This window comes from Plecotus auritus, assembly GCF_963455305.1.
Source record: "Plecotus auritus genome assembly, chromosome: 8".
NCBI classification, from domain to species: Eukaryota; Metazoa; Chordata; class Mammalia; order Chiroptera; family Vespertilionidae; genus Plecotus; species Plecotus auritus.
Genome location: NC_137782.1, coordinates 29,104,046 through 29,129,386, shown reverse-complemented (window position 1 = coordinate 29,129,386; position 25,341 = coordinate 29,104,046). Strand labels below are relative to the sequence as shown.

General features: G+C 43.2%; 1 protein-coding gene across 11 annotated transcripts; it reads right to left on the bottom strand.

Moving 5' to 3' along the window:
• Window positions 1-5,017: 5,017 nt before the first annotated feature.
• HMCES (5-hydroxymethylcytosine binding, ES cell specific) lies at window positions 5,018-25,290 on the bottom strand. 11 transcript variants are annotated; one of them, XM_080685148.1, is made up of 7 exons: window positions 25,172-25,285; window positions 24,476-24,681; window positions 15,563-15,706; window positions 12,992-13,117; window positions 9,202-9,383; window positions 7,479-7,671; window positions 5,018-5,840 (listed from the first exon to the last, which is right to left on the bottom strand). In XM_080685148.1, the coding sequence occupies exons 2-7, from the start codon at window positions 24,656-24,658 to the stop codon at window positions 5,604-5,606; spliced, it is 1,065 nt and encodes a 354-aa protein (XP_080541274.1). In that variant the 5' UTR covers window positions 24,659-24,681; window positions 25,172-25,285; the 3' UTR covers window positions 5,018-5,603. The 11 variants fall into 11 exon arrangements, with proteins under 11 accessions (XP_080541274.1, XP_080541277.1, XP_080541275.1 ...); XM_080685151.1 differs by having other exon boundaries at window positions 25,209-25,282; XM_080685149.1 differs by having other exon boundaries at window positions 25,149-25,278.
• Window positions 25,291-25,341: the final 51 nt, after the last annotated feature.

The window sequence follows — 25,341 nt, the reverse complement described above, 5'->3', positions numbered from 1 at the left end:
GGAGCTAGGGATCAAATCTGCAACCCAGGTTAAGTGCCCTTGACCAGGAATCGAACGCCGGCGATGCTTCAGTGCACAGGCCAATGCTGTAACCAATGAAAGACACCGGCCAGGGGTCATGAAATGTTTTTAAGTCCCCCCTCTACAGGCAAGGGGGAGTGACCATTCAGGGAGGCATGCGTAGGGTGCTTTAGCATGGCAGTGGTCCCACATGAGCTCAGCTCAGTCATTTGAGGCACACATCTCCCAAGGATTTTTTATGTGAAAACTATAAACTTTTTGTGTGTGTGAAACCTCCCACTTTTAAGATGTGGGCTAAAAAAAAAGTTTCTTTTTCATACCTATTAGGATGGTTATTTAAAAAAATAGAACAAAACAAGTGTTGGCGAGAATGTGGAGAAATTGGAACCCTTGTCCACTGTTGGTAGGAATATAAGATGGTGCAACTGCTATGGAAAACAGTATGGTGGTTTCTCAAAAAGTTAAACAGAATTACCATATTACCCAGCAATTTCACTTCTTGGTATACATAAAAAAAAATTGAAAGCAGGGTCTCGAAGAGTTATCTGTACACCCATGTTCATAGCAGCATTATTCACATTAGCCAAAAGGTGGAAGCACCTCAAGTGCTTCGACGGATGAATGGGTAAACAAAATGTGGTCTATCCATACAATGAAATGTTATCGTCTTAAAAAGTAAGGAAATTCTGATATAAACTACAAAATGGATGAATCTTGAGGACAATATGCTAAGTTAAATAAACCAGACACAAAAAGACAAATACTATATGATTCTACTTATATGAAATATCGGATTCATAGAGATGTAAAGTTAAGTGGTGGTTGCCAGGGTTGGAGGGAGGGCGGAATAGGGAGTTGCTATTTAATGGGTAAAAAGTTTCAGTTTTGCAAAATGAAAAATCTCTGGCAGGGTAGCACAGTAGTTTAGAGCAGTGTTCGCCAATCTTTCAGACCTCATGGACCACCAGTGGTCCATGGACCACTGGTTGGCGACCGCTGGTTTAGAGCATCGTCCCAGTATGCCAAGGTTGAGGGTTGGATTCCCAGTCAGGGCACATACAAGAATCAGCCAATTAATGCATAAAATAAGTGGAACAACAAATTGATGTTTCTCTCCCTTTCTCCCTTACTCTCTCTAAAATCATAAAAACTTCAAAAATAAAAGTTCTGGAAACTGGTTGCAAATGTGAATATAATTAACATTATTGAACTGTATACTTAAAAATGGTTAAGATGTTAAAGTTTATGTGTACTTTACCACAATTAAAAATACCATATGGGCCAAACAAGATCATGTGTGAGCTCAATGTGGCCCGCAGTCTCCCCTTTGAGATGGATCAACTTGGTCTTCAATGAGGGCCCTTCTGGCTGCTTCACAAGATGAGAAGCCCTGGATAGTGGAGTTCTGAAGAAGACTTGAGACAAGGAAGCCACATAGTGAAAGCCAGAGACCCCAGCCTTCTAATCCTGAGGTTATGCACCAAGGAAAACCACCTCTCCATTCAGGATTGTCATTAGGATCCCAGAGCCTTGTGCAATGCACCCTGCACATATGTGCTTCCACAGGCTCCTTTTCTCACCCTCCTTCTCTTGCCTCTCTCAGCTCCTGTGTGTCTTGTGACTGTCTCTATTAGGGGTTAGGAGTGTGGCACTGGGGCCCTGCACTAGCCTGGCTGCCCTTTAAAACATTTTGTGTTGTTCAGCTTGTCCAACCCTTTTTACTGATGCCCCCAGCCCTTCCAAACAGTCCTCTAGTTTCTGCCTCCCACTGGGAGTTTTGCCCAAAGAGCCTCCCTGGAGTCCCGGACATAAGGGGGTGGAAGGTCCTGGATCCATCTCCACATGAAGGACACCAGCCCAAATATAAGTTTGGGATCTCCAACAACCAGCCTTTGTTCCTCTGGGTTCCTGGGAGAGTTCAATTGTGAGCACCCACTCTCCTGATTCAGAGATGGGCAAACCAAGTCTCAGAGCAAAGGGCTTGCTCAGTTTTGCATGTACTAGGAACCCTCCCATACAGCTTGAGCCAAAGCTCCTTTCCCCAATGAATGAGGCTCCACCTTTCTCATCACTTGCTCCTTTTTCTGGTTGAAGGTAGGGAAGGGTGTACAGGCCTAGGAGAGTAGGAGTCCGAGGTTATCCATTACTCTATCTGGTTCCCACCACAAACCTGCCCCCTGAGCTTTCTCAGCAACAAGAAGGATCTTGTCCAAACTCTAAACTTAAACCCCTCAGACCAGACCCCTTGGATTTGTCCTCAACTTGCCTATGCCAAACTGGTCCTTGGCCAAACCTCTCCCTTGTCTGGGTCTATTCTGCCTTTGTGCAAAGCAGGGTTGGGCTTTAGGCACACAGGCTTTGCACCAGGAGATGGATCCAGATGTACTGCAGACAGGAGTGGAGGGCAGACACCTATCTATTAGGACCTGGAGTGCTAGGGAGCTTCTGCCTCCTCAGGCTACAGAGCAGGAAAGAATCCCCGAAATTAGGCCTGGTCACTGCACCCATCGAGTGAGGGGTGAAGAGGGGCTGCCATCTGGGAGCCCAGCACAGGGGGCAGACAGCCATATCCTAGGGCTGTCCCAACTGCCCTAGCAAATGTGGGTCCCGGCCTGACATGGCTACTCCCAGACAAGGCTGCCTGTTCGTCTCTGACATTTGTTCTTTTAAAAAACAAAGGAACTAACCGGTTTGGCTCAGTGGATAGAGCGTCAGCCTGCGACTGAAGGGTCCCAGGTTCGATTCCGGTCAAGGGCATGTACCTTGGTTGTGGGCACATCCCCAGTGGGGAGTGTGCAGGAGGCAGCTGATCGATGTTTCTCATCGATGTTTCTAGCTCTCTATCCCTCTCCCTTCCTCTCTGTAGAAAATCAATAAAAAAATATAAAAAAAATAAAAAATATATAAAAAAATAAAAAACAAAGGATAGGATTAGATGCACCATTGCTCTAGTAAGCAAGATTATCAGCAAAAGGTGGGGGAATGGGGATTCATGTGCTCATGAAATAGTGAAAATCTGGAGAACAATTTGTCAATACCTCGTAAAGCTGATGATCTAGATGGGAAAAAAAATTGCAGAAAGAAATGTCCAAGATACCATTTATATAAACCTGAAATCACAAAATATGTTCTCATATTCAAGAATGTGCTTTTAACATCCATTTATGTGAAAGTATAAAAACCTACATGAAAAGAACATGCTCCTGAGGACACATTATTCTTTCATGTCCTACCTTGAAATGACCTACCTTGTCAAGTAGCTCAGTTGAATAGAGTGTCCTCCCCATACACCAAGTTTGCAGGTTTGATTCCCAGTCAGGGCACATATAAGAACTAATGAATGCAACAAATTGAGCTTTCTTGCTCCCTCTCTAAAATAAATATATATATATATTTTTAATATATTTTATTGATTTTTTACAGAGAGGAAGGGAGAGGGAGAAAGAGAAACATAGATGAGAGAGAAACAATCAGCCGCCTCCTGCACACCCCCCACTGGGGATGCGACTGCAACCAAGGTACATGCCCCTGACGGGATCGAACCTGGGACCCTTGAGTCCACAGGCCGACGCTCTATCCACTGAGCCAAGCCGGTTAGGGCAGGGAAATTTCATTTTTGTTGCTTACTAAACCTGAGGCAAAAGAGTTAACAGTCAACCTCCTGGTAAGTTAAAGGCTTGTTTTTGTTTTTTTTTAAAGATTTTTAATTGATTTTGAGAGAGAGGGAGAGGGAGAGGGAGAGGGAAACATTGATGTGAGAGCGAAACATCTATCTGCTGCCTCTTGCATGCCCCCTACTGGGGATCCTACCTGCAACACAGGCATGTGCCCTGACCAGGAATCAAACCAGCAAGCTTTTGGTGTATGAGACAATGCCCAACCAACTGAGTTACACTGGCCAAGGTTAGTTATGTGTATTTTTTTTAAATCTCAATGAAACCACCAAAACTCCATGCAGAGCAACTCAAACAAAACTGGAGGCCACAATAAAGCACTCCTGGTCTCAGTGAAGGGTTTCTGAGTACTCACCACTCTGGCCAATTGTGCCTTCTCAACTGGAATGGTGATCTAAAGACAAATTTAGAGACAAGGTAGAGTGGGTGGAAGTCTCCGCAAGGGTTGGAGTTATAGACCACTCTCCCATCACCCCTGCCAAGAGGTGTCAAAGCTGCCCTCTAATTGGTAGAGCTCTCAATACCTGATTTGCAAGGGGCCTGGGTCAGCGCCCCCCGGAGTTTCCGTAGAGTAGTGGTGGTGGTGGTGGTAGGGCGGCCCACCCTCCAAGTCTGCTCAGGGCCTGCTTCCTTTTCAAACAGCCGCTGGGACAGCATTTTGCGGGTCCTTGTCTCCTGAATGCCCCAAAGAGCCTTGGTGCTTCTGGAGAGTCATTGGTTCTTCCCTCAGGATCTCTGGGAAGGGCCTCTCCTGGCACACCAGAGCCATAAAGGGGGGGCCCACGTGCACGTACACCCAAGTGCTTAATAGCCAGGTGTGGCATCTGGTTAATGCTGTGGCTCCTTGCCTAGCACAGGACAGGGCATGTAGTAAGTGCTCACATTCTCCTAACAAATATTGGCACACCTACCGTTAACTTTGGGAGAATAAAAGAGTGAAAAAGAGGTCCCTGCTTTCATGGAATTAATAATCTGGGTAGAGGGACAACAGATAACTACCCCAAATGCGTATCTTACTATAAAGCAGTTCAGTGCTAAGGAGGAGCCTGCAGAGCAAATCATAGGGGCTCTGACCAGGCCAGGGCAGGCAGAGAGTCAGCTCCTACCTTCACCCCAAGCCCAAGTCATCCCTCTGTGCTCTGCTCTACCCAGAGGCTGGGGATCTGCATAGGACTTGGAGGGCTGTGACTAGGATTTCTCCTCACCCAGACTCTATGCTCCCTGTGTTAAGGGTCTTGTTCCCTGTACCCCATTCTCCCCCCAGTCCCTTGTGTTTGGCAGGTGGTCAGGTTGGTTTTAAGCTAAAGGATTCAGACAACTAATACTTTCAATAATAAAGATTTTAAAAAAGACTCAGACAACTTCCAAGATTGAGAGAAGATACTCAATAAAGAACCCCGCCACCAAACCTTTTTGTTTGTTTCCAAAAAAGCAGTTTTGTCCTCAGAAAGCCCAAAACAAGTCCCAGAACTACTCCCACCAATAGCAGCATTTTTTGAAATGTAAACAGTTTATAAAATATAATTTATTCAGAAAAAAATATGTGTTAAGAACTTAATTCCAAAAGACTGAAAGAGCCCAAAGGCTAAGCAGCACCAGGTCAGGTGCTGAGAACTGCCAGCAGGATCAGGCTCTGAGGGAAGGCTCCATCAGTCCTACCCAGATAGGGCTGCAGGCGTAATGAACCCCTATGAGTTGATGGAGGTGTACCCTCCCCTTCCAGGCTGCCCAAATCCCCTCTGTGTGTTCTTGGTCCCAGCCAGGTTAGCCACTCCCCCATGAACCCACAGCTGTTAACACTGTGCTACCTCCTCCCAAGGCAAATCCACATACACACAATGAAAGAATCTGTTATCAGCAACAGTATTTAGTGCAGCAACCATGACCTTGGTCTCTCAAAGTCCTGCATTACTGGTTGTGAGGCCGCTTGGCCACTGGCTCTTCCTCCTTCTCCTGTTTTAGCCATCGCTCCAGGAGTCTAGCACCTCCTCTCTTGGTAGGGAATGGGCTCTTCTGCAGGAACTGGCTGGACCACTGGGGCACATCTGGCTCTGCCTTTTGGGGTGTTTTGGGGTCTTCCTTTTTGGGTGACTTTGTGGCCAGCCACTGCAACATCTTCTGGCTGCTGCCACTTGCCTTGAACTCCTAGGAAAAAGATGAAAAAACATTTAGCTCAAGCTTTTGGGAAAAGGACAACTCCAAGGGAAGAAACAGGGGAAGAGGCATGAGGTACTGACCCAGATCTATAAATTGTTACTAAGGGCCAGATAGGACCCACTAGTCAGGAGTGGGAAGAAAGGAGCAACTGAGTGTACTCCAAGGGGGCGTTAAGGGTAGGGAGTAGCTCTTAGAGAAGGCTTGATGGAGGTCTGTGGGGCCATTCACAGCAGAGCACTGACAGGCATTCAAACGTGCAGAGAATGAAGCATTCTCAGGGAAAACAATGTAATTTAGTGGGACCAGGCAAAGAGTTGGGAGATGAAGTTGGGGAGATAGGACTTCAAATAGCCTCCAAGATTAGGGATTCAGCCTAAGCCTGAACAGGCTCTTTCCCTACCAGGTAACTTCACTGCACAGCCTCTCCTTGCCCAGCACTGCTCTTCTGCTTCCCTTAACTGCACCCCAACCCAAACTGAAGGTTCTGAATTCAACAACGCTACCTCACCAAAATGTGAATTCTTTTGGTGTAAAGACCACAGCAGAAACGGGGCAGTGTCTAGTGCAAAATGAATAATTTTTAAAATATATATATATCAGGGTTGCATGAGTTTGCAGATAAACGAGACAAAAGAAAAAAGATGACACTGACTATGGGTATGGAAAACTTAAAAAAAAAATGAAAAAATGGGGGGTGCTCTTGCAATCATTGTCCTTAAGACTTCTCGTCATTCTAAGATGCCTATTTTTGGAACACTCAGAGCCATGTCCTGCTTCAGATCCCTCTATGCATCTAAAAACAGTGGGAGCCAGCTTTTTGCTCTGGAGCTCCTTTTCCCATTTCAGGCCATTTGCTTGTTCAACTTCCCTTCAAAATACATCTTCAGGATCTTTACCAACTCTAAGAAGTTAACGTTTATAGCAAATAGTCCTGAAGGGGAACAAAGACTGGAACTCCTCCAACTTGTGGTTGGGAAAGCAGAGATAAAGTGAAAAGATACAAAAAATCACATAGTTCTGGACAGAGATACAATTATGGTCAAGGGCTCCTTTTTCTTTCTCACAAGCACCCTCTAGAGTAGAAGCCCTCAAACTTACCAGTAACTTATTATCAGACTCACCAAAGAGCTTCTTAATGATAGAGAAATCCAAGTTCATTCCTGAATAGTGGCTGACTCAGTAGGTCTAGATAGGGTCACAGGCGTCCTCAAACTACGGCCCGCGGGCCACATGCGGCCCGCTGAGGACATTTATCCGGCCCGCCGGGTGCTGCTGCCTGTCCTGCTTAGCAGCCAACTCGTCCCGGGCCCTCAGTGCGCATAGGAATTTGTTCATGGTTTTTTTTTAAACTATAGTCCGGCCCTCCAACGGTCTGAGGGACAGTGAACTGGCCCCCTGTTTAAAAAGTTTTGAGGACCCCTGGTAGCATTTACGTTTGAAAGAGCTCTCTGAGGACTCTGAATTACAGCCAGCTTTGAATCACTGCTCTGCTCACCCTTGCCATGAATAAGGAATGTGAGTTTTGGGTGGTGGCTCTGATTGTAAAAAGCCATATCCTAAAAGAAAATGCTAAACTGACAGAAGACAGAAAGCTCAAAAAGGACTGTTAGAGTCACAGACCCCTACCTTTTTGACCAGTAAGTCAACAGCTGCCAGACACTCAGGAGTGTTGTTTCGGGAGTTGTTCACCACGGGAGACACTGGATGGAAGGTGATGTTTTCTGTGGGGTGGATTAACTTCAGAGCTTCCTGAGTTGAGACCTCACCAAAATCAAGCCATTTAGAGACTGCCTCCTCTCCATCTAATATGGCAGGCATCCTAGCCAGTGAGGTCAAAACATTGGTTAGAAGAGACAGAGTGAAGGTAGGGATTGAGACTTTAGTTGAAAGCACAAATCATCCCAAGGAGAAGCTCGCTCTGCCTCTGTGCCTTACATGCTGATTGTTGCCATGTGCTCCCTGACCACAACTTGACAGAGCACGAAATTCAACAATAGGAGAGCCATCTTATAAAGTTTTATGGCAATGACAGGGAACAGTAATTATGACTGGACCCAGTGCACTGCAGTGTACACATTAGCAAACTGGTGACTTTTCTATGATGGCCCAGCCTACAATTAAGGGAGAAACAGATCCTGAAAAACTTGTCTATCAACAATAATCTCCAGTCTTACAACCTATGACAGATTTACAGTAAGAAAGACCTATGCACATAATTGTGAACAAAAGGAAGCTATGCCTCAGGAAGCAAAGAGGCTAAGAGCCATGACTCCTGGTACCCAAGAAGATGCTAGGACAAAATCCTTTGTTTAGCTTCCAGTTTTATGTCCTAGGCCAGTGGTCGGCAAACTCATTAGTCAACAGAGCCAAATATCAACAGTACAACGATTGAAATTTCATTTGAGAGCCAAATTTTTTAAACTTAAACTTCTTCTAACGCCACTTCTTCAAAATAGTCTTGCCCAGGCCATGGTATTTTGTGGAAGAGCCACATTCAAGGGGCCAAAGAGCTGCATGTGGCTCGCGAGCTGCGGTTTCCCGACCACTGTCCTAGGCCAATGCAAAGCATGGTACACACTTCATTGGTGAGTGGCATAGTTGATTTTAGGAGATAAATGCATTAATATCCACTTCACAATAACTCATAAGTTGCAACTCTTCCAACACACACTTCCACAAGCAAACTATGGGTCTTTTTAAGGTAAAGTACCATATTTATTGCAGTATCTACGTATTTCAAAATCACCTAATACATAAAACTGTGATAATTTTTAATAGATTTCTATTTTATTAATGTGTCACTGACAAAGTTTTTAAGTGGAGTCCTCTTAACCCCTTTTCCCATAAAGTCTGTCATTTTCATTATACAATTTTGCATAATATGGCGATTTTTAGGAATGCATGTCAAGTTATAGCCAAACTGACTGTAATTATATTGGTGAGCAACTGCCCTAGTTTCCTACTGTCTAAATTTGTGCATACAGCCAGGCCGGCATAGCTCAGTGGTTGAGCATCGACCAGGAAATCACAGTTCGATTCCCAGTCAGGGCACATGCCCCAGTTGTGGGCTTGATCCCCAGTGTGGGGTGTGCAGAAAGCAGCTGATCAATGATTCTCTCATCACTGATATTTCTATTTCTCTCTTCCTTTTTCTCTGAAATCAATAAAAAAATATTTTAAAAAAAGAAAAAAATAAGGACCTGGGGGACCACCGCATTTAAAAAGTAAGTAAGTAAATAAATAAATGTGTGCATACAGAAACTTTAAATTTGAAAAGCTACCTATCTAAAAACAGAGAGAACAAACCCTTTCCTGAATTCTTTTGGACCCAGGGATAAGTATGACTTGCCTATGGTGGATGTCATTCAAGCCTTTGCAGGAATCCACTGTGATGATGGTGTAGGAATACAGGCAGTCTCCTCCCTGTGGTGGCTCCCAGCAGTCAAAGATCCCAGCCATTGTTAGTAGCCTCCAGTTGTCCCAAACTTTCTCCCAGTCCTCAGGACTACTTGCAGCACCAATGCTGCCTGACTGGAAACAAAATACATGGGCAGATTAGATACTCATCAGCCTTCTTTTACATGCAAGTTGGGTACTACTACAGACTTAAGAGTATCGCAATCATTTTGGAAGTCATTTAGCACATACCTTACTAACTCAAAGGAAAGAGGATTGGTGGCAAATACTCACCAAAGCTATATGTTTATGGTTATTTCAATGCTTTCAGAATAGAATTTAATTCCTTCATTAGGCATTCAGGCCTTCTAGTCCATCATTCCAGCTTTCGCTTACAATGTTAATCTGAACCAAACCAAACTGTTTGTAAATGAAGCTATCATATAATTTTGTTCCCACTGTCTTGCTGAAACAACCTTCCCCTGCCCAAAATGTCCCTCCCACCCTTTCTTATCATGCCAACTCCTACTTGCCATTTAAGATTCAGGCCAAGGCCTAGAATACAGAAAACTAGAAAGAGTGTTATCTTCACCTTAAATAATAAGAAAAAAGGCTAGATAACAGACCAAATCATAACTTTTCTTCAATTCATTAGAGAATTGAGGTCACAGGGCAACCAATTAGCCTGAACTTCATAGACAGACAGGAATCTCTGTGGGGAGATGAGACATAAGCACTGGTTTACCAGTGGCAACAGGAGGAAGGCAAGTCCTTCATACAGCAGATATGAATTGAGATAAAATTATCAAATTGCTATATGCAGAGTGTGGGCTAGCCTGAGAGTACATGATCCCTGAGAGCTACAGACATCAGGATGTTTGCATCAGTTTGCATATTCTTTTTTTTTTTTTTTTTTTAATATTTTATTGATTTCAGAGAGGAAGGGAGCGGGAGATAGAAACATCAATGATGAGAGAGAATCATTGATTGGGTGCCTCCTCCACACCCCCTACTGGGGATCAAGCCCGCAACCCAGGCATGTGCCCTTGACTGGAATCGAACCTGGGACCCTTCAGTCTGCAGGCCAATGCTCTATCCACTGAGCCAAACCGGCCAGGGCTTGCCTATTTTTCTCCACAGACCTCCATGGGTGTTCACAGGAAAGATGGGGAACAGGTCAGCAGACTGGAGTAAGTCTTTCCTGCTGGTGCATGCCTGCAGGAGGGGAGCTCTCCTGCTTCAGGAAAGGCACAAAGCTTTACCTGATCACTTTTCCTCTAAGGAATAAAATCCTTAAGGCGTCGGGGGGAAGGGTAATAAACCTGATCACTCTTAAGATACAGGTAAAGATTCATGGAGGCTGGAGGATAAAAGAAAAAAACCCCAAACCCTCTACTCTCCTGGGGAAGGAACAAGATCACTGAGAAAGGCTGAGCCTGAGAGCTAGTGGTACAGTTCTGCCTGAGAGAGACTGAATGAAGACAACAGAGAATACTCCCCACTCCCCTGCGGAGTAGCAGTACCAAGTGACAGGCGACAGCAGTCTAATTCTGGATAAGGGACAAGAGCATGGGAGATCCTCTCTAGGCACAGGCTCAAAGGGAAATATTACAGCTGAAGGGAATAGAGCTATTGAGAAAAATCCTCTGGAAAATCAACTCTTACTCTAAACACAAGGTGATACCAAAAAATTTAAAAACCAGTGGTGAACAAAGGTAATCATAACAAAATTCAAACCCAGTTCAGCTGACAAGATCCACTCAATCTCACCTGGTAATGGCCTAATAGAAGGATAAGTGTATCCATTTCCAGGCATAAATATTATTTATCTCAGTTTCTATGTTACATACTATGGCAATCAATCAAAAATTACAAGACACAACCCTGGCCAGGCACTCATTTGGTTGGAGCATCCCTGTGATACACCAAGGTTGCCAGTTTGATCCCTTCATCAACCAATGAAGGCATAAATAAGAAGAAAACAAATAGATGTTTCTCCCCGCCCCCCCCCCAAATCAATCAATCAATAAAAATTAGCCTTGTGGTGTGACTTAGTTGGTCAGAGTGTCCTCCTGTGCACCCAAGGATCACAGGTTAGATTCCCAGTCAGGGACATGCCCAGGTTTTGGGTTCAATCCCTTTTGGGGGTGCATGTGGGAGGCAACCGATTAATGTTTCTCTCTGCTCCCTCTCCCTCTCCCTTCCTCTTTCTCTAAAATCAATGAAATGCATGTCCCTCAGGGGATTAAAAAAAAAACCAAGACACATAAAAAAGCTAAAACAAAGAAACTAAACAACAATAACCAAGCAACTGCCAAAAGATATAGAAATCAACAGAACCAGATTCAAGAGATCATATTTCCCAAATGCTGTAAATATCAGGGAATTTAAAATAAATATAACTAATATGTTAAAGGCTCTTGTAGAAAAGGTGGACTACATGCATGGACAGTTTGGTGAAATTAGAATCATAGCACAGACAATAGGGTGGTGAGGGCCTGGGGTGGGGGACGGGAGCAGGCTGGAAGAGGTTAATGGGGGAAAAGGAGAACCTATGAAATACTTTCAACAATAAAGATTAAAATAAATAAAAATAAAAAAGGGGCACCTGCTAAGATACTGATGGATACCATTGCTTTCAAATGGTTCAGAAAAAAAAAAATACAGATAAATAAAATGAAACTATATTTTATCAATTCATGAAAATAAATGAAGGTTCTGAAGCTTTAAAAAAAAAAAGCACAGGTCATTAAAAATTCCAAACTAAAACACAAAGGAAAATTAATGAAGCATACAGAAAAGACCATCCAAAAACTATGGACAATATCAAATAATCTAACACACCAGAGGCCCATTGCACAAAGATTTGTGCAAGAATAGGCCTTCCTTCCCCTGGCTTCACTCCTGGCTGCCCAGGAGCCTGCAAGCCTTCGCTCCCAGTTGGAGCGCTGCTCCTGTAGCTCCCTCTGCCCCCCACCCACCCCCTCATAGCAGGCGTCCCGTCCCGCCTGGCTGCTCAGAGCATGCACATACAAATTAAACCGCCATCTTTGTTGGGTTCATTTGCGTGCACATTCCTGATTGGCTGATTGGTGTCATGGAGGTATGGTCAATTTGCATATTTTATTGCTGTACATGCGTAATTAGAATTCCATAAAGAGAAAAGAGCCCAGCCCATGTGGCTCAGTGGTTGAACATCAACCTATGAGCCAGAAGCTCACAGTGCAATTCTCGGTCAGGGAACATGCCTGGGTTGCGGGTAGAGGGCTTGCAGTAAGTGGGCAGCTGATCAATGATTCTCACTCATCATTGATGTTTCTCTCTCTCCCTCTCCCGTCCTCCCTCTGAAATCAATAAAAACATATTTTTAAAAATTTTCTAAAAATAGTGGTGATGGTTGCACAACTTTAAATATATGAAAAAATCAGACTTGCATAATTTTAAAAAATGAATTATATCTCAATAAAGCTATTAATTTTTTTAAAAACTCTATGAAGGCCCTGTCCAGGTACCTCAGTTGGTTAGGGCATCATCCTGGTACGCCAAGATTGTGGGTTCAATCCTCTGTCAGGGCATATACATGAGTCAACCAACGAATGCATAAATAAGTGAAACAACAAATTTATGTTTCTCCCTCAAAATCAATAAAATAAAACACTCTATCAGGGAAGAGAAAAATGTCCTACTTTAGATTAGTTCTCTGTATCTTTCTAAATATTTATTTTGAGTGCTGCTGCCGATACCTTTTCTGTTTTGATTTGGGGGAAGTAGATGAAGTATGGCTGCCTGTGGCTTGTGTTCTGACATCGCTGCCACTCATAGAATCCATCTGCTAGAACAACACAGCGTCTTCCCTTTCCCAGAGGCACCTGAGGGAAAATGTGAGCAAGATATGGTCTTAGTGATAGGATCACATTTTATGGACTTCAGTTAAAATCTAATGTCTGCCTGGCGGTGTGGCTCAGTAGTTGATCATCAACCCAGGAACCAAAGAGGTCACTGGTTCCAATTCCCAGTCAGGGCACATGCGCAGGTGGCAGGCTTGATTCCCAGTAGGGCGTGTGCAGGAGGCAGCTGATTAATGATGTATCTCTCTTATCTCATTTATGTTTCTATCTCTCTATTCCTCTCCCTTCTTTTCTCTCTAAAAATAAAAAGTATATACATTAAAAAAAAAAAATCTTGGGTCTGATTTTCAGCCAGTTTGGCTCAGTGGATAGAATGTCAGCCTGCAGACTGAAGGGTCTGGGGTTCGATTCTGATCAAGGGCATATGCCCAGGTTGCAGGCTCTATCCACAGTAGGGGGCATGCAGGAGGCAGGCGAGCAATGATTCTCTCTCATCATTGATGTTTCTATCTCTCTCTCCCTTTCCCTTCCTCTCTGAAATCAATAAAAATATATATTTTTAAAAAAGTCGCCCTAGCTGGTTTGGCTCAGTGGATAGAGCATCTGCCTGTAGACTGAGGGTCCCAGGTTCGATTCTGGCCAAGAGCATATGACCGGGTTGCAGGCTCGATCCCCAGTGGGGGATGTGCAGGAGGCAGCCGATTAGTGAGTCTCTCCCATCATTGATGTTTCTGTCTCTCTCTCCCTCTCCCTTCCTCTCTGAAATCAATAAAAATATATTTAATAAAAATAAAAGAAATAATCTTGGGTCTGCCAATGTGTGATCTTAGTTATTTCTCTGTACCTCAGTTTTCACATGTATAGTCACCCTCACATAGATGTTGAAAAGATTAAATGTACACAACAGCAACAGCTAACAAATAGGCACTTGTGATAGCTGGTCTCCAAAGTTGGTTCCCCAATGAAGCGTGCATCCCAGTATTCATCTCCCATGTAGTTCCCTCCCACACTGATTTTGGGCTGGGCCAATAGAGTGCCATAGAAGTGATGCTATATGACTTCCAAGGCTAGGTCACAAAATCCTGCAGCTCCTGCCCTACTGTCTTGAATCATGAGCTTTGGTAAGACTGATGCCATGTAAGAAGCCTGACTACCAACCCCAGCTGGGCACGAGGAAAGGCTTTCAGTTGTTCTACCCACCCCATCTGGGATGTCAGACATGTAGGTAAAGAAGCTATCTTAGCCCTAACCAGTTTGGCTCAGCGGATAGAGCAGGGGTCCTCAAACTTTTTAAACAGGGGGCCAGTTCACTGTCCCTCAGACCGTTGGAGGGCCGGACTACAGTTTAAAAAAAAAACTATGAACAAATTCCTATGCGCACTGTGGGCCCGGGACTAGTCGGCTGCTAAGCAGGACAGGCAGCGGCACCTGGCGGGCCGGATAAATGTCCTCGGCGGGCCGCATGTGGCCCGCAGGCCGTAGTTTGAGGACGCCTGGCAGAACATTGGCCTGCAGACTGAAGGGTCCAAGATTCAATTCTGGTCAAGGGCATGTACCGCCGAGACTGGTTTGGCTCAGTGGATAGAGCGTCGGCCTGCGGACTGGGGGGTCCCGGGTTCGATTCCGGTCGGGGGCACGTGCCTTGGTTGTGGGCACATCCCCAGTGGGAGGTGTGCAGGAGGCGGCTGATCGATGTTTCTCTCTCATCGATGTTTCTGACTCTCTGTCCCTCTCCCTTCCTCTCTGTAAAATATCAGTAAAATATATTAAAAAAAAAAAAAAAAAGGGCATGTACCTTGGTTGCGGGCACATCCCCAGTAGGGAGTGTGCAGAAGGAAGCTGATCGATGTTTCTTTCTCATCTATGTTTCTAACTCTCTATCCTTCTTCCTCTCCCTCTCTCTTCCTCTCTGTAAAAAAATCAATAAAATATATATATTGGAAAAAAAAAAAAGCTATCTTAGCCCTAGCTGGTTTGGCTCAGTGGATAGAGTATCGGCCTGTGGACTGAAGGGTCCCAGGTTCGATTCCCGGTTGGGGGAAAAGGCCTGGGTTGCAGGCTCAATCCCAAGTGGGCGACATGCAGGAGGCAGCCGATCCATGATTCTCTCTCATCACTGATGTTTCTCTCTCTCTCTCCCTCTCCCTTCCTTTCTGAAAAAGTAAAAAATTTAAAAAAAGAAACTATCTTAGACATCCAGCCCCAGCTGTCATCTGATTATAACTACACAAGTGAAACTGTCCACTTGAGCCCAGTCAACCCACAGAATATAAGAAATAACATAAATAGTTGATCTGTTAAACCACCAAGCTTTGGCATGTTTTATTACACAGTAATAAATAAAACAGCATTCAACACTTTGGGACCTTAGGAGAGGTTCAAAGGGAACAGTATTTTACTTTTCAGGTACCTAAGGCACTAATAGCTCTGTACATAAAAATACCTTTCCCTAGATAAGCTACCTACCTTGAAGGACCGTTTCTCCATTATGGTATCACTACGGCAGTTGCTCGTGTTGAACTGCAGTTTGGAAGGATCATCTTCTTTGAACCAAGATGGGACCAAGCCCCATCGCATAGGAGCAATGATACGCTCAGATGAGTCTGCACCCTGCCAAAGGTTAATAAGATCCCGTGAGGAGATCATAATAAAAATTTAAAAATCAAGTTTAGCATATGCATTACATTACTATTAGTATCAAAATACAAAGAATAGAGAAAAGATTAAAAGGGAAAGATTCTACTTGAAAACCATTTTAGTAATTTATCATAACTGGTGTTCTTTAGCAATTATATTTATGGGAATGTAAGACACTCTGCTTAGGTAGAATAGGGGATATAAAGAGATTCTGTTCCTACAAACATGTAATTAGTGCCTATTAAGGAATGGACTTAGTTTGTCCCCTTATAAGAAGAGAACATAAGTATGTACACAAAATTTTCCAGATTTCTACTTGTGTCTTTTTCCCTTACTGATTCTATTGTGTATCTTTTCACTGTCATAAAGCTTAGCCACTATATGCCTTATATGTTGAGTCCCTCTAAAAATTTTCAAATGTGGAGGTAGTTTTGGCCCCCAACACATGGTTGTTACACTTTTTTTGGCATTTGGCCCTTGAGAATTTGATAAAATTTACAGATTGAAGTGCACATACACACTATTCTGCACAGCAGAGTACGCATGGAAGAAACCAGTGGTAGAGAGTGCATTTTTGGTGCTACTACAATAGTCCAGGGATCTGATGATAAGTAGCTCTGGTGACAGTAGTGAAAATAAAAGACATCTAAAAAATAGAAAAATGAAACTATGGTGCAACTAAAAAAAGAAAACAGAGATGATTAAGTTTTCAGTCCCTGACGACTGAAATAATGATGCCACTATTGAACAAAAATTCTGAAGGGTTTGATTTGGGGAAAGGTCACATGTTGAGTTTCTGATAATAGTGGCAAGTCTAGATGTGGCAGTTTAAATAAATGGTTGAAAAATCTTTACCATTTCCCCCCTTAAGAGCTGCAGTCTATGTTCCCTTCCCTTGAATCTGAATGGGCTGTGACTCGCAGGATGTGGCACAAGTAACACTATGATTTCTAAGGTTAAGTCAGGAAGTCAGCTTCCTGCTTATTTGCTGAGACATTGCTTTTGGAACTCTGAGCTGCCATGCTGCGAAAAAGCCCAGGCTGTGTGGACAGACCACATGTAGGTCATCTGGCTGCCAGCACAGGTTAACAGCCAACATCAACTGCCAGGTAAGTGACTGAAGATGCCCCTAGATCAGAAGTTTGCAAACTTTTTTTTTTAATCTATTTATTTTTTTAAATATATTTTATTGATTTTTTACAGAGAGGAAGGGAGAGGAAGAGAGAGTTAGAAACATCAATGAGCGAGAAACATCAATCAGCTGCCTCCTGCACACCCACTACTGGGGATGTGCCCGCAACTAAGGTACATGCCCTTGACCGGAATCAAACCTGGGACCCTTGAGTCTGCAGGTCGACGCTCTATCCACTGAGCCAAACTGGTTAGGGCAACTTTTTTTTTTTTTTTTTTTTTAATAAAAGGCCAGATATTAAATACTTGTCAGGCTAGAAAGTCTCTGTCGCAACTATAACTGCTATTATAGGGACAAAGCATTTATAGACAATAGATAAATAAATGGATATTGCTGTATTCCATATAATTTCATTACAAAAATGATCAGAGGGCTTTAGTTTTCTAACTCCTGCTCTAGATGATTCTAGCCCCAGATTCCAAGTCTTTTCAGCTGAGACCCCAGACTTCAGGGAAGTTGACAAATAATATCTGCAATTCTCTGTCTTAATTTCTCACTAGTGAACATAATAAAGGTTTGGCCCTGGCCGGGTAGCTTAGTTAGCTAAGAGTGTTGTCCTGATATGTCAAGGTTCCATCCCCAGTCAGGGAACACACAAGAAGCAACCAATAAATGCATAAGTGGAACAACAAATAGATGTTTCTCTCTCTCTCAAATCAATTTTTAAAAATAATTAAAGGTTATTTTACGTCACTAGCATAAGATTCAAATAGAGCTGTTTACCATGTCCAAAAAGCATGTAGAATTAAACTTGGGAGAGAGGCAGCATGAGAGAGAAAATGGGTCACCAAACTTTTTCTGTAATGGGCTAGATAGTAAATAGTTTTGGCTTTGTGAGTTCATATAGTCGTTGCAATGACTCAAGCAACTAAACTCTGTCACCATTGGTAGTGAGAAAACAGCCAAAGAACAAATGAATGAGCTTGGGTCTGATCTAATAAAATGTTATTTGCAAAAACAGGTGGTGAGCCAGATTTGGTCTGAGGACCATAGTTAGCCAACCTCTGGTACAGAGGAAAAAATAAGGCCTTTGTAAGACTCAGATTAAAAAATTCCTTCACTGCTATTTACGAAGTTGGACTAGTTTCAACTTCCTGGACCCTCAACTTTCCTTTTCTGTCAAAATAGAGTGAACAATACATGCCTTGGAGAATCATTAAAATGTGTGGCATGGAATACACATACAAATTGCAGTGTAGTATTTTTTTTAGGTTAGAATTATAAAGGTGACTTAAAGCCATTAGGATAAAGTTTCTAAGGGAGTAAATCAAGCACAGGATTAAACCTGGAGGTGCAAAAAGAGAAAAGGAGAAACGAGGGGAAAGTAGAGTCCAAGAAAAAGTACCTAGAGAGAAAAAAGTAGAATGAGAAAAGTCAAAAAAAGGACTCATCAGTAGTGGTGTCTCCGAATTAAAGCTAACCCTTCCACTGTGCTCTTGATAGATCCTGTCCTGTTTCTTTCAAAATCTTGTCTGAATAGTCAATCCCCTGTCTACACACATACTCCATTCTCATTATTCACGACAGGTTCTACAACACTGCTGCAAACCCTGAATCAGCAAATACCGATCTGCATCTGCTGCTCTTAGGGGAAATGCAGGGCTTGTTTCCCATGAGCCAACGATGACAACATTTTCAGCAACTGGTTAATATGTCACCTTGTTTAATGTATATTTCTGTTTAAAGACACTATTTCATATATTGTTGATTTATTAATGTTGAATTCATGACCAACAGCACAGTAAATTATGCTGGAATGAAGCTGATCTAACACATGTATTTTCTCTGTAAGGCATATTACAATCTTCTTACACTTGGGAATACTAGCCAGCAAGCACTCCAGGACTATGCTTGGGAACAGTTTTATATATATATATATATATATATATATATATATATATATATATATATATGTATATATATATATATGTATATATATATATGTATATATATGTATATATACATATATATATGTATATGTATATATATATATATTTTATTGATCTTTTTACAGAGAAGGGAGAGGGATAGAGAGTTAGAAACATCGATAGAGAGAAACATTGATCAGCTGCCCTCTGCACACTCCCTACTGGGGATGTGCCCGCAACCAAGGTACATGCCCTTGACCGGAATCGAACCTGGGACCCTTAAGTCCGCAGGCCGACACTCTATCCACTGAGTCAAACTGGTTAGGGCGGGAACAGTTTTAAACAGTGAAATCACAAATGCATAAAATATAACACTAAATGGACTGCAAAAAGGATACTTGTCTATAGTATGAGAGCTGAAACAAGAAGGTAGAGCTACATACACACAAACACACAAGAAGGTAGAGCTTCATTTTTCGTTTTTAAAGAGCTTTGTCTTATTCAATCAGGTGACTCAAATTTTCACAACCTGTATTGTCCATGAACGACAAATATACCCATGTTTAAAAGTAACATAGTATATTTGGAGGTTTACAAATACATTTTAGCAAGTAGACAAATTTGCAAACACGGAGTTTATAAATGAGAATCAATTGTGTGTGTGTGTGTGTGTGTGTGTGTGTGTGTGTGTGTGTATTTTCCTCCCTTAAAGACAGAGGCAGCCTAGGTAAATTGTGTGGACCCTGAGAAAGAAGATATCTACTAGGAAAGGCTCCCCGTGGCTGAGTTTAAATTTAAAAAACAGAGCCTAGCAGCCATTCTATACAGGGGCCTTTCACGCAAACTTCACTTGAGAGAGAAGCCCACACTAAGCTGCCTGCCTGTGTTTCGGCATCTGAGCCAATCCTCATGAAGGAGTACCTGGAGCCTCAGCCTTCGGACTGAAGGGTCCCAGGTTCAATTCCAGTCAAGGGCACATGCCCAGGTGCAGGCTTGATCCCCAATAGGGGCATGCAAGAGAAAGCTAATTAATGATTCTCTCTCATCATTGATGTTTCTATCACTCCCTCTCCCTTCCTCTCTGAATTCAATAAAAAATATATTAAAAAAAAAGGAGTACCTGGAATCCTATTTTCAATCAAACTGAGGATTTCCCCATCCAATCAGCGCTGCGAAACTATATCCAGCTTCTTCACCCACCAATCAAAGCAGTTCCATTCCAACCAATCAGGACTGTCTCTTTTGGACCAACTGAACTGTGAAGATTTGGCATCCTCATTTGCATGAGGGCAGATCAACCAGGGACCAGTAGCAGGGACTTCTTGTTTGCTTAACCCATTGTATGCCATAAGCGCCTGTAGACTCAAGCAGTGGACCTTCCCCACAAGCCATGTGCATCTATTAAAAAAAAAATGTTTTCCCTAAGTGGCAGTCCTGATCAACTTTAAAATCATTTTTTCATGAGAATTTTCAGCTGAAAATATTCAAGAACACCCGAATTGAGAGTAATATATTTATTTTTATAATGTTCACTGCAAATTGATTTTTTAAGTTAAATTCAAAATATCATGGCGTGTGGGGATGGTTTCCGTTTTGGACGTGTGGCAGTTAACTGGTTAAGTTAGCTCCTCTCTGGCTCTAAAAGCACACTTTCTCTTCCACCAAAGACTGAAGATTGCCTTTCCCTGCCTGGAGTTGAAACACCAAAGATCAAACACTGAAGATGTCTTGCTGGAGCAGACCAGCTAAGAACAGACCACTTGGAGAGGAGCCTGGCCCCAGGACCACTATGCCTTTTCACAGACGTGCTGTGTCATAGTTGAGCTGTTTGCACTGAATAAAATTTCTTTTTTCACCACACCCCAAATTGGGGATTCCGGTTTGTGTTGAATTAACACCAGTGACCTCTGGTTGACAATTGTATGCCAAAAGAAAAACAAAACAGTAAGTGTGTAATATAATTAAAAAAAAAGAAAACCATGGAAGAAATGGTAGGATAGAGGATGTAAACCCAAGTGTTAATCTCATCAGGGATAGGAAGAAGAAAAAATGTGTGAAAACACAGAGCCTTTGTAAACCTAACCCTAACCCTCTCTTCCAGAATTAAATGTGCCTTCCAAGCAGAAGGGACCCCTGCTCAAAGCAGAATGAGAATAAAATAAATAATATTATATATGGCCAAACAAATGACATCTCATCAGAAATTTGCAAGACAATACTCTTAAATCTGAGGTTCTGAACATGGGGCAATTTTGACCTCCACCCACCCCCACCATCATCACCACCAAAACCTGATACAGGTGAGGAGAGGGATGTGCAACATCTAGTGGGTATATTTGACATTATCAGTTGTTGTTTTTTGGTTGCTATGATCTGGGTGATGCAACTGGCATCCAGTGGGTAGAGTCCAGTGTTATTGCTAAACAATGCACAGGACAGCTTCCCACAACAAAGAATTATCCCACATAAAATATCAATACTGGTAGTGCCAAGGTTGAAAACTCCTACTCTTACAGATTTCAGTGATCACCTACTGAGTGTGTTCATTGGATAATTGTAAATCAAACCCAAACGTGAGGCCGCCCTCTACTGGGAACAATGAATAAAAAGTGGCTGCAGCCAGGCCAGTGTGACTCAGTTGATTGAGCACTGTCCCATGCACCAGGACAGTGGTCGGCAAACTCATTAGTCAACAGAGCCAAATATCAACAGTACAACAATTGAAATTTCTTTTGAGAGCCAAATTTTTTAAACTTAAACTTCTTCTAACGCCACTTCTTCAAAATAGACTCGCCCAGGCCGTGGTATTTTGTGGAAGAGCCACACTCAAGGGGCCAAAGAGCCGCATGTGGCTCGCAAGCTGCAGTTTGCCGACCACTGCACCAGGAGGTCGATGGTTTGGTTCTTGGTCAGGGCACATGCCTGGGTTGTGGGCTCCATCCCCGATAGGGGGCATGCTGGAGGCAGAAGATCAACAGATGTTTCTTTCTCATTGATGTTTCTCTTTCTCTCTCCCCTCCCTTCCTCTCTCTGAAATCAATAAAAACATTAAAAAAAAAAAAAAGTAGCTGCAAAGCCAAAATACTGAAAATATTGCTCAGTATTACTCATCTTTCCTCTACATTTTTGGACTTGTGACCAGAACAGCTTGTAATCCTGAGGTAGGTAAATGAAAGAGGAAGTAATTTGCAAACCAGTGGTTTCAAATGTAAATGTTGCAATCTATACATATGTACTGGCCGTTGATGATACGGATTAAATAAACTGCTGAAATGATTCTAATTTTACTTTACAATTTACAGGTTTGAGAAAAAGAAAACCTCAACTATTTATCAATTAGGAAAGCCTAGCAATCTTAATAAAATTTATTAGAGATGTGGAGTCAAAACACTACATCAATAAGCAAATTCATACCACTGACAGAAAAGGAGGTCTAAACTTGCTAGGGCCTCCACGTTCCCCATTCCTAGTTCCGGGAAGCATTTACTCAAGTGGGGTCAGTGGTCTGAACCTTAGTCCCAGCTGTATCCATCACTAACTGGGTAACCTTAGACAAGTCACAGTCTTTCTACACTTCTGCCTTTACATCTGTTTAACAAAATTATTCTTCCAGCTAACATTCATTCTATAATTCTAAAGAGGTAGTACCAAAAAAACAACAACACAAAAAGAAAAAATATCCACAAAGCTGAAAAAGAGTATCATACACTTAATTCTTCTCTCTTTTCACTTCAAATTATACCTTCTTTTAAAACATGTTTTATCTCCCAATCAAGGTTCATTTTATTTTGATTATCCTCTCATTAAAAAAAGCTTCCTTAAATGGTTTCCTAGAGCAAGGGAGAGGGAGAGACAGCCAGAAACATCACTGATGAGAGAATTATTGATCAGCTGCCTCCTACATGCCCCACACTGGGGATCAAGCCTGTAACCCCAGCATATACCCTGACTGGGAATCAAACCATGACCTCCTGATTCATAGGTCGATGCTCAACCACTGAACCATACCAGCTGGCAAGAATAAACTATTTTATGTAAATGGCTTCATTCAATCAAAAAGATAAATGTTATTAGGTTATTTCAAAATAATGTGATCCCTATAATGTAGAGATGAGTCTTTCTTGACTACCATATTATCCAAGAATTCTGAAGAGTACGTAGCACTGGTATAATCAGCTTGATAAAGTGATTTAAGCATTATGGATCAAACAGAATAAAAATCCAGCATGGAAATAATCATGTTTTCAAAACATATCAAGGATATTTAATATTTAAATTAAAAAACAAAAGACACAGAGAAACTATTAACTTCTGGAATGAAGCATTTTTATCACATGCATGCTTATAATAACAAAAATACGATTATAAATTATTGGTTACTCCAACACTACAATAGGTGAATACTATAAACACAATGAATGCAATTAAACTTCAGATAACCAAACCAAATACATCTAGCTTCAATAAAAGATAAATATAAAAAGAATGAAAACACATGCATAGAGAACAGAAACTTCAATGTTCAAGAAACATCAGAGGTGTTTTAAATTAGCTAGTCTTAATCCTGCTTTAGGCCTAGAGATTCTGAGTCAACATGACTGGTAAGGGGCATAGAAACCTTATTATTATTTAAAAAGGAAAAATATTAAATATATATTTATGGAATTCTGAGAGGAAGGGAAAGGGAGAGAGAAGCATCAATGAGAATCACTGATAAGCTGCCTCCTGAGCCACACCAGCCGAGCGAAGAAAAAAAATTTTTAAATCCTCATCTGAGGATATGTTTATTGATTTTAGAGAAGAAGGGAGAGAGGGAGAAAGAGAGAAACATCCATTGGTTGCCTCCCATGCGTGCCCCTACTGTGGACTGAACCAGCAACCTAGGTATGTGCCCTGACTATGAATCAAATCTGCAACCTTTTTGATATATGGGATGATGCTCCAACCAACTGAGCCACCCAGCCGAGGCCTTCCTTTTTTTTTTTTTAGGATAATCAAATGACCCTGATGATCAGTGTGGTTGGAAAGATGCTGTCTTTAAAAAATGTATTCAAATACAAGGCTCATGTAAACTGGACATGCACTAAGAGTAGTATGCCTTGTATAAAGAAGGCACTTAAATTGAGCCTGAAGAATATGAATCATCTTGCAAGACTCAAAGATACCAATAAAACTCCTTTCAGTGAGGCCCAGAGTGGTTCTCAACTGGGGGTCAAATAAAGGCTGGTTTTTAAATACCATGTCAGAGACTGAGCATACCCCAAACCAAATACAGTTAACCCCGAACAACACAGGTTTTACCTGCATGAGGCCATTTATATGCAGATTTGTTTCAATAAATACTGTAAATGTACTTTCCTTAGGATTTTCTTAATAACATTTTATTTTCTCTGGCTTACTGTATTTTAAGAATACGGTTTATAATATATGTAACATGCAAAAATATTTTAATCTACTGTTTATGTTATCAGCAAGGTTCCCAGTCAAGTGTAGGCTATTAGTAAAGTTTTTGGAGAGTCAGAAATTATATGTAGATTTTCAGACTTTTGCAGGGGTGGAGGTGGGGGTTACTGGCGACCCTACCCCTCCCCCCCCCGCCCCATGGTTCAAAGGTCGACCGTAGAAGGAGATGACCATCACAATGCCAGCCAGAAGCCAATACGACGCAGATAAAGCGGTTACCTTCTCAAAGTGTAGTCGCGACAGCAGCACGGGGCTGTCCGACTGCGGGCTCTTGTTGTAAGAGGGGCGGTACTTGTCGGGGTCTCTCCACTCCGGGAGCCGGGGCTGGCCCTGCCGATCCCGATAGGCACACGCTCTGGTGAGAGCATCTCTAGGTAAGTGGCAGGACGTGCGCCCACACATTCTTCCGCGCTGCCTCTCTCAACCTTCAGGTCAAAAACACCGTAAGTCCTGAGCCTCTAGCTCCTCCCTCTGAGTGACTTCTGTTCCTTCTCTCCCTTCCAGGACTAACTGGGGCCCCACACCAGCGAGCCGCCGCTAACCTCAACGATGGCAGCCAGGGCCCCGGGGTCCAGCGCTTGTAGTATCCAAACTCAGCCTCTTCCCTGTCCGTAGCTCCTCTGCTCCCCAGTAGCAGGGACCCCCAGGCCACACCAGCCCCCGGCGCCCAGTCCAGGCATCAAGGTGGCCTAATGTTGGCGCCACCAGGCCCCTCCGCGCCAGGGCAAAGGTCCCGCCCCCGCCCCCAACCCACCCACCCGCCCGCCCGCGTCCCCTCCCCCATCCCGGCCGCCCGCGCCACCACAGCCCTCCTCACCCCGCACCTCAGCCCGCACCAGCCGCCCAAGCCACCTCACCCCGCACCGCCTCATCCCGTGCCAGCCGCCCGCACCGCCTCACCCCGCGCCGCCTCACTCTAGCTGGGCCTGGCCACCCGCGTCGCCTCACGCACAGCCGCCCCGCCCGGCCGCAGCGCCGCTCTCCGCTAGTCCCGCTCACACTCCGCGCCGCCTCGCGGCCCCGCCCGCTGACGCACTAGCCCCACCCCCAAGTCGAGGGTGGCCGGGTGGCTCCCCAAAGGCCTG

Excerpts from the sequence above, each read along its gene's own strand:
- HMCES (XM_080685148.1), bottom strand. The coding sequence starts at position 24,658 with ATGTGTGGGCGCACGTCCTGCCACTTACCTAGAGATGCTCTCACCAGA. Across the intron at positions 15,707-24,475 it reads CGCGACTACACTTTGAGAAG|GGTGCAGACTCATCTGAGCG; the intron begins GTAACCGCTTTA and ends AACCTTTGGCAG. Across the intron at positions 9,384-12,991 it reads CCCAAATCAAAACAGAAAAG|TCAGGCAGCATTGGTGCTGC; the intron begins GTATCGGCAGCA and ends TTTTGTTTCCAG.